Here is an 11098-nt window from a genome sequence, read left to right on the forward strand (position 1 = left end):
CTGTGGCACCGCGCGAGTTCAGCAGTGCTGCGTTCAGGGGACTCTCGTAAAAATAAGAAAGACCTGTTGCAACGGGTCAATATGAAAGAAAATGTCACATTTTTTTTGTTATTGCATTGAATGAGTGTGTGCTCTTAGTACAATACAATAACATTTAGGAGTCTTTCCTTTTAATGAAGGAACCGATATTTCTTTATCCAGGTATATTTACCTTGAAACTAACTTAGAGTAGTGACATTGCTAATAGTCAGTGAAAGCATCCTGTCTTAATTTAAGGTGGTCAACCGTAAATCAGGTTGTGGTTTAGTATTCAGTACGCGACAAATATAAGGCCTGAGTCAAACAAACCAGGAATATATAGGCCAACTACAGGAATATCTAAATATCTATTTTTTGCTATGCCACTACCACTAAATTGACAGAACGTGTTCCAGGGTTTTATTACACCCGTTTGTGGTTGTTTTGCTCTGTTTAGAACAAGGGTTTATTGTAGAAATATGTTTTTTGTGATCCTGATCCACAGTTATTCATAAAAAGTATAATCTACTTGAAACATATTACTACTAAAACAAGGTCAAACAAGTAAACAAACAGACAATCATCCGATGAACAAAAGCACACATTTTAACCTTGAACAGAATAATCGCAAGTTTATTTCATTTTGTTTCACATGGATCCCATATAATAAGAATACAGCAGAATTTTGGAGAGTCTTGGATATTTTTTTCTCTGACTTATCATTATCATAAATACTAATATGAATACATCGTACACAATAAACACAGCACTATCCAAAGGCGTAGAGAGAGTATCACAAGACATCATTCACCACTAACAACAGAGTATATTTCATTTCAGCATATTTATAAGAGCTACAGTGAAAGAGAGAGAAAGACAGAGAGCGAGAGAGAGAGAGAGAAACAACAGAGGTGGGGGGACTGGAGGAAGAGAGAAAGCCAGGTGCTTCTACACGCCTGAATCAAAGAACCCTGATTTTAAACAAAGCCAAAAAGATGAAACCAAGGCTGTGCATTGGTTCAATAAATACTGGAGATGTACAACAAGTCATCCTGATGAGTACTGTGGAAGCAAAACTACCAATCAAAGACACATCTCTTACCATTTGGCAATTGTGTATATCCAAACAAAGGACAAAGGACTGGCAGTAGGATGCATATTTATATCTGCAATGGAAGTTATTATTGCAGCACCTACTTTGTGCTTTGCGTAGAATATAGCAGAGCTGCTGGATGTGCTGACCACTTCAACCACGACGATGGATCAAAACATAGCACAGTGTTACTGTGAGCTCTAACTTTCCTGCAGCTTTAAGCTTCTGTCTCTCCGACGTGTTTAGGGATGCTTCAGGATACAAGGACGCATGCAGTAAGTCCACCTTCCGAAAGAGAGGAGATAAAGGATTGAGGATGCAGGAGAAGTACATGTGGATACACATTGTTCAGACCGCCTCAGAATAATATGTGTTGTACTATGCAAGGTCTTTAATATACTTTATTCTCATTTGCCAAGTTAATGTTAACGTGACGATGTAGGTCACTGATTACAGTGTGATAGAAACACCATTTAAAAAACTATATGACTCTGTCTTACAACTCTCCGGACCACATAACAGGCGATCAAAACAGGACGAGGGTTCATAGACAAAATGAAACTGATGCCAATACATGAATCAGAACAAATAAACAAACACACACGTTGCTAAATCTGTTGTTCACTGGCCCCAGATTCACAATTTTCATACTGATAGCACACTATAGCAGTTTTAGAAACAGCACAACAAATATGAGATAGTACCATGCTCACTAATTGTCATGACCGTATGTCATTTCTGATCTTATATGTCAGGAGTATTAAATCTTCTGTGTATCACAGGAATTCATCCTTGCTTGACAAGTGAATTTTGATGGATAAATACATATAAAACATAAATTAAATTGAAACAACCTACTTAAAACCCACTACTATCATCTATGTACTATGTTTTAATAAATTACTCTTACTCTCACTGTTTATATTGATTATTTTCTTTCCACATTGTCCATCATATTTTGAGTAACTTTTAGCCCCTTTCTCAATGAGAAAAAATCAAATAAAAATATTTGTATAGATTCTGAAGTGAATAAATGACAAACTGATAGTGTGAATATTTTAAGGGGATTGAGGGGGCAAAGGCTAAACTATGTGAGCTCCTAAACAGAACCAAAGTAAATGCAATTGAATAACTCTGTGCTCAACATTTGTTGTATAACAACTTTTATGGAGTGCACAATTATTCAACTGTGTACATATAATCATATATATATATATATCAGCATGTTGATATTTACACAGCACAGACAAATACATTCTCCCAAGTTAAATATTACTACAACTTTTTTTCCCCATAAACGTAATTCTCTTCCATTACAAGATTTCTCTTAAATGTTTGCGAAAACAAATGTTTTGCTATTTGTATTCAAGTTTTTCTCGTATAACCAAACAGACAATCCCATGTTGTCTTCTACAGTTAAATAACATCACGAGAATAAACATCATGTTACAGCAAAGACCCCCCATTTCCCCCCCGATATTGTCCCCCTCCCCAGGCTCCACCAGTTTCTGTCCTACATGCCTCCCTCCCTCCGCCTGTCAACTCACAGATACACAAACAGACAAACAGAGGAGTGTGGAAATGCAGGTGGTGGTCGAGAGCCACACTCCAGCATCACGAGCTCAACCTGTGGAGGGAAGGAACACGTTAAACCCAGAGCAAAGGTGCGACCGCAGGAATTACATGTCGCCTGGACAAATACAGGAAGTGAAAACCTGCTGTGGACACTTTAGAAATGCCTTTTGAAGTCGCTGACCTGTGGTCATGTTCAGTAACCATAGCAACGTCAGAAAATGACATTGTAGGCCTATATATGGAGTTAATGTTGTATTGTGTTTATATGGAAGTTCTCTATGTAATATTATTGTTCTATTTCTGCTTTTCTAGTTTCTAATTTCTAGTTCTATTTATTTTATTTAACATTTAGTATGTATCAAGCCCCTCAATAGATGTTATTTATTTCTCTAAAAAAAATCAATGATTGTTCGGAACATAAGCAAACAACTCCAGAAGTTTCACCACATTTGGTGCATTGAAATACATGCCCTCTTCTTTTTGCAGTAAAAAGCAGAATCAGATGAAAAGGGATGTTTGGTTGTTATCTGCATAGAAGCAGAACTGTGCCTGTTCCCTTGTAATCATATGCCATAGAAACAGCAACCCAAACAAACGTTTGCTATTAACGTGAGGTCGATATTGAGCAGATATCATTATATGCCTCAAAAAATTAGACTTGTTACACTTAAATTATACCTGAAATGCAGATGATCTCAGATCACCACCTCAAAGACATCCAGTGTAACGACTCCAACCAGTCAGTGCGCTGCACGCCTGTTTACACTCACCATCCTGCTGCGGTTTGGCTGGACAGGCTCACATTTGGTTGGAGAAGGAGGTGGGCTGCTGCTCATAGCCCTGGCTGTACCCTCCCTCCTCAGTGTAGCCTCCCTGCTGCCCGTACTCGGGCTGGTACCCTCCCTGGGAGCCGGCGTAGGGGTCCTGCTGGGCGTAACCGCCCTGGGCGAAGGAATCGGGGGCGGGCTGCTTTTCCTGTGACGGCACATACGTTCCAGAGAGCGCGGCCATCCAGCCGGTCTCCTTGAACACGAACCACAGGTTCCCGATCCACAGGATCAGGTTGATGAAACCGAAAGCCTGCGGAGCGGAGGGTGTGCGTTTGGGGTTAAGAAATGCACCGGTCTGTATGCACGGCGCGGTTCGGTGTGGCGCATCGGGGCCCTACCACGGAGGTGTTGAGGCCGGAGACCTTGGGGTCGTGGACTTCGCGGCAGCGGTTCTCTGGTTCCTCGCAGGCCGTGATGAGGGTGATGACCCTCTCGGGGTCGGTGGCTGTTTTCACATCCGACAGGCCTTTAGCCCAGGCGCACGAAGACACCAGCCACATGAAGGCAAACACCGCGGACACGACAAAGTCCTGGGGATCGGCGAGACAACATTAGCGCCGTTAATACCAACGTTATTTATTGTAACGCCCGTCGTTTGACTTGTGTCACATGTGTAAGGCGTCACCAAACTCACAATCTGGGCCCCTTTGCAGTTTTCGCGGTACTTCTCGAGCATGAAACAGTAAACGGAGAGAGCGGCCATTGAGTAGAGGAAGGAAAAGACAGCGATAGTGACGAAGAACTCTGCTGAGGAAGAGTAGTCCCCGACCAGGAATAGACGCTCCTTGTTCGCTCCCTTGCAGGTGGGGGAATCAAAGTAGACCTGATGCAGCCTGGGGGCAGAGACACAAAGAAAAATGAAAATGCATGGAACTGCTAAAAAGAGCTCGGAGAAAGAAAAAAAAAGAAGTTCAAATAGTAACACCGTTCTTCGCATGTGACTTTTCCTTTGTTCATTGGTTATATAATTCTACAGCAAAAAACTGTACAATAGAGCACTTCAAAAGGAGCAGTTACAAATAGCAAATTTATTTGATATCTTGCAAAGAGTTTGATAGGAGTGTGGTGTTGATTCTCCTGTTTGTCAATTGGAGATGAAACTACTGCGAGGGGACGTTAGCTTAGCTTAGCATCATGACTGTAAACAAGGGGAAACAGTTAGTCTGGCTCTGCTCAAACCTAACCTACCTAACCTAACCTAACCTTCCACCTAACAGCAGCTCTAAAGCTCACGGTTAACCCGTTATTTCTTTAATCTGTACAAAACCCAGTGTAACGTGTATGAACTTTGCATGGTCCAATCAATGGGGATAAAATGCTCCTTGGTAAATACACACTTTTTTTTTAACTGTCCGTTTTTTCTTTTAGTTTTTTGTGCTTTTGAGCAGAGAGAACAAGGTGTGTTGTTGTTCTAAATCATACAAGTTAAGGTATCGACCATCAACAATGTGTATTTGCTCTTGAGTCATTTATTCTGATGCTTAATATGTATTTTACAGTTTGTTTGGTGCCAACAGTTCCATTATTTTCTAAAAAGTGGGGAAAGTGACTTGGGTGGTGGGACGTACCTGAACGGATATTCAAATTCTACTTCTATGCCCAGGTCACTCTCTGTCCGGTTTTTACACTCCACGCTCATCTTGAACATGCCAGAGTAGCTGCCACATGTCGAGAAGGCGAAGATAGCAAAGATCTGCGGGAGAAAAGAGACAAAAAGAGACACAAGACAAGTTGAAATCCCAAGAGACAAACTGTGACGAAACGCCAAATTACACTTTGACTGGATGATCAAACACTTTAATTACAAAATGACTTGTACATTGCACTTGTGCCGACTTGTAAAAGAGGAGCTCTGGTGAGAAAGCCAGTGACGGCTCCGTTTACACCAAAACCTTCCACCACCTGCGACGCCTGAAGCGGACCGATATTCCACCAATCACAGCCACTCCGAGTGCAAATCAATGCAGCGTTATCACCAGCCTGCAGGGCCACGGCAACGGCGGCGCCTGTTGCCATGGTTTCCATTACAATTGGGTTCCTGGAGCTGCTCCCTAGGAGGAATCTGTGGTGCGACAGTGATTGTGCACTCGGTCGGGGTTTGTTACTCCAGGTGCACGAGGCTCTGTCTCCCTCATCTCCCACCAAACACACATGCGCGGGGAGGAGTGCACGCGCCCGGCAGATTAGTCGAGACTATTTTTACCACACCCTGCCATCGCTGCGGGCTAGATCCGATTGAGGGGGGGGGGGGGATGCTGCTATTAATCTGATCCGAGGTGCTCGACCATCTGTCACCAAAGTACTAAACTACAAGCTACTGTTACGAGCCGCCAATCACAACACGCACACAAAGCCACACCTCAGCTCACGTGAGCCGCACACTACGCCGCTTCTTGTGGCACTTTCTACCTGCTGCAGGCATCAAGACACTTAAAGATCTACACTGTTCATTCAGCTTGTTTGTGGGATTTATTGACACATTGTTCACAATCTCTGCTTTATGAAAGGCCTCCAAAACGTGAATGTCTAGTACCTTCTCTCTAAAAAGGCCAAAAAGAATGAGGGAATTTAAGGCTGCAGCAGCTTTGCAATAAATCAACACCGACATCTGCACAACTGCAGCGTGGGTCCATTGGACCCTCGTCATACATCTGGTTCCGTTTAGATTAGCAGCTCATCTTTCTATTTGTAATACGCAGAAAGGTATTAAAGCTCTCTGTGTCCATATCATTCCTTCATTATCCTCCCCCTCAGTTAGAGGTTAAGGATCTAGAGGGGGATGCGTTTAAAGACCAACAACATGTTGTAGTCCAGCTGTATTTTTCTACTCTTTGGAGACAATTCGCACACGAAAGACTATTTAGTCTAGATATATTTGCAACACGCTGCTACTTAAGCTGCATAATATATAGTGAATAATGGTTATGAGGCAACGGTTCTGTTTCACACTGACGTCAATTTATGAACTATAACTTAAAATAGATATAATATTTTACAATTTATCCAAAAGGAGAAGTAAATGTTTGCACCAAATTTCATTTAATTCTTGTCTAAACCAAAGAGGGTCGAGCTCAAAGGAAAATAGATTCAAATGGGAGGGACCCTGCAACAATTAAAGAGTTGTACTTTTATGGTGATAAATGAGTGGACGGAGACGTGGAGACGGGGGCGGAAGAAGAGGCCCGAGCAGACCGAGAAAAGCGATGGTGGCTCTCTGGGTGTTGGGTGCCATGGTAACAACATTGGCAGCAGCACACAGCGAGGAGGCAGAGGCTGGTTTCTACCCCTCCTGGTATGTTGGACGGCTGTCAGCTCTTCTGCGCTGTGAAGATACACAATCACACACACTCAGACACGAAGCATCCGTCTGCCTCTCCATCCAACAACGTGAAAACAACCGTCGATAAAAGCACCAACTGCAGAGCTTGACTCATTTATCGACATTTGACATCATCTTTGGTATTTCTGCGTTGAAAGTTATCGGCCATCTATCGATGTAACTACTGGTGTATCTGCAACAAGCTAATGTCCGCATCGATGCTCTTGCTCTGCTCGATATCCTGAAATGTGACCCTTTTATACTACGAAATTCAATGATTTCCAACTAAATCTTGAGCCTGACCCTTGTAGAGGGGGGGGATAAGCAGCTCCTTACATCGCCACACATAGCCGGAAAAACACAAAACAAAAACAAGCCGAGCCTTCACCAGAGGCCCTGGAGTAACAACCACAGTGAGTCATCAAGCTTCTGAGCAGCAAAACGCGCCTGAGCTAAAAATCAACAAAATCAACAGCCGTTATTACACATCAGGGGACTCTGCCAAAGCGAATCGTGTCTTTGCAGCTTTTTTTTTTATGAGCCACAAGGTGAAATTTGTGTTCAGATGAAGTGGCGTCCTGTAGCGGTGGAGGCGGGCGGCCTGTTCGCTGTAGGTTGAGCTCCACATCAGCGCTATTTGGGAACTCAGTGTCTCCCAGCATCAATCAAATGTAGGCTTTGTCAGCACTATTCCCCGGGGACAGAGGGGGTGGGTGGGGAGGGGGTGGGGAGGTGCGAAAAAGCCACATGAGTCACACAAACAGAATCTCGACAAAAACATATCGCACGTCCTCCACCGGTCTCAACCGATCCAATAAACCATAATTCAATCTCACCTCTATAACGGAACAGTGCGAACATGAGCACTGCCGGCAAATTATAAAAAAGAAATTCCAAAAAAGAAATCAAACCACAGTGTCCGTGGTCGTGTTTGCCCGCTATGATCCGATGAGAACAGCAGCTCCTCCTCCAGGTCTGACGTCGAGGCGCGCGGGCCCCTCTGACAGATGACTCATGGGCCCTGGCCTCCCGAGCGAGGCTCCTGATTGGTGGCTGCCTTGCTGTGACCCGAGGGGGGGGGGGGGGGGGGGGAGGCACTGGTGAGGTGCTGGCACACTCACACAGCTCCAGGGAAGGACTACGGAGTCATGCAGTATAGACTCGTGCCTCCGACTGCTCGCTGGCATTTGTGCAGCGAGCCCCTTTGCAGCGCGGGGGGGGGGGGGGAGCTCCGGCACGCACGTTTTTTCGTCTGCTCTGGCTTCAACGTGTGCTCGCACGGAGGATCAGGGGTGTAGCTAACAATGATGGGACCCATGTGCAGGAAGGGCAGCTCCTCATCAACTCCCCTCTCATCCACCCATCCAAAATGTATTCATAATTACACGGCATGCACAGATTTAATGAGGAGGGCTTGTTAAAACAATTAGGGCTTCAGCTGTTGCTTATCCAACGATCTAAGCCTAAAGCCAATTATTTTCTTGATTTGACTTATTGTTTTGTCAATGAAATATCAGAAAACAGTGGAAATAATCCCAAGGTGACCTCTTGGTGTAGCTTGTTTTGCTAGAGCATCAGTCAAAGGCCCAGAGAAACTCAGCCTACTATCACATATGTACTTGAACAGCCAGAACCAGAAATATTTGGGTATTGTTTGGATGCAAAGGAATTCAATAGTTTGATAGTTGGTTACGACCAGTCATCACATCGGTGTTACAAAGCATTACATAAGATAAGAAAAGGCCCGTTTTTAGAGGCCCTTGCTTAGCTGGAGGGCCGGTAATTAGCACCACTATTCCTGCTGTGGTGCCCCAGCTGTAGAGACAGAAGACCACTGCAACAGAGAGAGGCTGTTAACCCTGCAGCCTCTTCAGGAGGAGCCGGCTCTATGGATAACAATATCCTCAATGTCTAATCCTCTAATCGTGTCAACATGAATGGAACCAGGGCTGCAGCTATTTTCATCATCCATCGTTTTTCTTGTTTAATCAATGATCACTGGTTCTCTGGAGCAGACTGCACATATGCAGGTAAGAACCTGCACAAGACAAATAGTCCTTAAATTCCTCAGTGGACTGACAGCATGTTACTACTGTACTGACGTAACACTTCCTGCATTCTGGTTTGCTGGGGTAGTATTACAATATCAGTGTACAAGAGGCTCTTCAATATTAGGCTTTTTATTATATCCAATAGGGTGGCTCCAGGCTTCCCACAGATAAGGAAAAAAAGGTGTGACTTTAAACCCTCATGAGAGAGAGTTCCATGTTGTTGTTTTTCTAAGAGGGTACAGAGTCACATCCATTATTAAGCCCCATGCAGCATGATGACCTCTGTGTGACAGAAGGTCACAAACCTGTCAGTTGAGGGTATGACAACATTATTTATTACTACACAAGCTCCAAGAGGTTCATCCATTTATTTCCTCACTAAAAGAGATTTGTTTCATACATACATAGTCATATTTGTTGCTAATAACAATAGGTAAACTATACAACTCACCCATTGTAGAATCTTGATGAATCCCAATGGTTGTTTGAGCACCGTGAACTGCCCTTGGGCCACCAACTGCCAAAAAATATAAAATAATAATTAGCAGGGTTTTTATTACAACATTCTCAACTCTTGAAAGCATCTAATCTGGGTAGACCAGACTCTTGATGATGATGATGATGATGATGATGAAAACATAAGCCTGAACATTTCTGCCTCATTTAGCCCCCTGACACCTGCAGGTGTTCGTTACAGAGCAAATATGTTCTACACACACAGAGACAGAGAGAGAGAGAGAGAGAGAGAGAGAGAGAGAGAGAAGGGGGAGGTGGGGGTGGGGGTGGGGGGGTGCTCCTGCCGGCATCATAATTACACTAAAGCTGATTAAGCGACTGTTTCCTCTGCTCTCTCACAGCACACATCACGACAGGCTCTCTTTAAAATGTTGTACCGTTCAATTGAAACCAAATCTCACGAAATCCGCGTAATTGACGACCAGCAGAAACGGGGAGGGAGCTCTTGTGCGCAGGTGAATGCGACACCGCAAAGAAGGCGGCGGGTCCCTGTGTGCATCAATAAATGGCCGCACTGCAAATAAGCAGCAGTGATGGGCTTTTTTCTCTTTCTCTCCTCCCCCCCCCCTCTCTCTCCATCTCTCTGTCTCTCTGGGGCTCTACAGCCACCGTGTCTCTCCCTACATCCATACTAAGAGCAGATGACGCATGCACGGGCGACATCATCCGCGTTAAAGGGCAAAACCGAGAGGCCGACGGCCTGCTCCCTTCTTCTCCGGGAAGCCTTGTTTGTCTTTGTCCCAAACCCCTGCGCCCAGGTGCCGGTGGAGCTGCAGGAGACCTCCCTCCCGCTCCCGTGCCGGGGCCTACTGCGGCTCTCCGGACGCACCGAGGGGCCTTTGGAAACGAGTCGTGTTTGTAACCTTAGCGGCGGCGGGGGCTAATTGAGGCGGTCCGAATCAATTAGGCCCAAACCCTGGAGATGATATCTGCTCACGTCCTCCCCTTCCGTGTGCTAAATGTCGCGGCTGCAGAAATCTCTGGGCATCCTACACGTTTTTATTTTTCTTTAAGAGATGTCAGCGGGGCCGCTCCATCCCATCGACTGCAGCATGGAAAATGGTCCAATTGTATCACACATTTATGTCGCGCTTATACATCGATGCAGTTTTATTTAAAGAAAATGCACAAATCACAATTTTGACTCCCAGGTAATCGAAAGCACCGCATTACAACCTTAACCCCGATGGATTGAGAGCAACAAAAAAACACACACAAATTTGAGCCCGCGACAAGGGACAATTAGGTCAATCGAATGACCATCCTCTACCGAACAGAACAACAGTGAAATGTCCGGTATCGGCCCCAAAAAGCCTTACCTGATTCACAACATCCATCTTGGCCGCTTACTCGCTGATAAGAGGATCAGAGGGGCGGAGGGAGGGAGGCGTCTCATCCGGAACAGCCCAGGGGAGGAAGACGCCCAGGAGGAAGAGCTGGACTGCGTCACGAGCTGGGCGAGGACGTGTGATGCGTCGTGACGTCAGATACCCCCCCCCCCCCACCCTTTACCTCCTCCCACCCCGGACGTTGGCGTGAAGACGAGCCGTCCAATCGCAGCGCTGCTTTATTCTAACGCGTGTCGCTTGGGTTCGGGCCCGGAGGCTGATCCCGGAGGGAGGAGCGGCGTGGAGGGTGTTCACGCTTTGGTGGTCGGAATCAGAGGGACGTAAAATGGGAAAGTAAAAAGGTCGCA

The 11098-nt window shown here is 45.2% G+C and overlaps 1 protein-coding gene across 2 annotated transcripts; it reads right to left on the minus strand.

The window, feature by feature from the left end:
- Positions 1 to 630: 630 nt before the first annotated feature.
- sypb (synaptophysin b) lies at positions 631 to 10861 on the minus strand. Of its 2 annotated transcripts, none has more exons than XM_062565864.1 (7): positions 10722 to 10861; positions 9338 to 9403; positions 5085 to 5209; positions 4151 to 4349; positions 3855 to 4046; positions 3457 to 3766; positions 631 to 1396 (listed from the first exon to the last, which is right to left on the minus strand). In XM_062565864.1, exons 1-6 carry the CDS (start codon positions 10737 to 10739, stop codon positions 3485 to 3487), a joined length of 882 nt encoding a protein of 293 aa, XP_062421848.1. In that variant the 5' UTR covers positions 10740 to 10861; the 3' UTR covers positions 631 to 1396; positions 3457 to 3484. The 2 variants fall into 2 exon arrangements, with proteins under 2 accessions (XP_062421848.1, XP_037335600.2); XM_037479703.2 differs by having other exon boundaries at positions 631 to 2738.
- Positions 10862 to 11098: the final 237 nt, after the last annotated feature.

Source organism: Pungitius pungitius, chromosome 1 (genome assembly GCF_949316345.1).
Source record: "Pungitius pungitius chromosome 1, fPunPun2.1, whole genome shotgun sequence".
NCBI lineage: Eukaryota > Metazoa > Chordata > Actinopteri > Perciformes > Gasterosteidae > Pungitius > Pungitius pungitius.

Coding starts and splice junctions, on each gene's coding strand:
- sypb (XM_062565864.1), bottom strand. Junction 5,210..9,337: donor TCATCAAGATTCTACAATGG/GTGAGTTGTATA, acceptor TTTCTCCCGCAG/ATCTTTGCTATCTTCGCCTT. Junction 4,350..5,084: donor GAATTTGAATATCCGTTCAG/GTACGTCCCACC, acceptor CTCTGCCCCCAG/GCTGCATCAGGTCTACTTTG.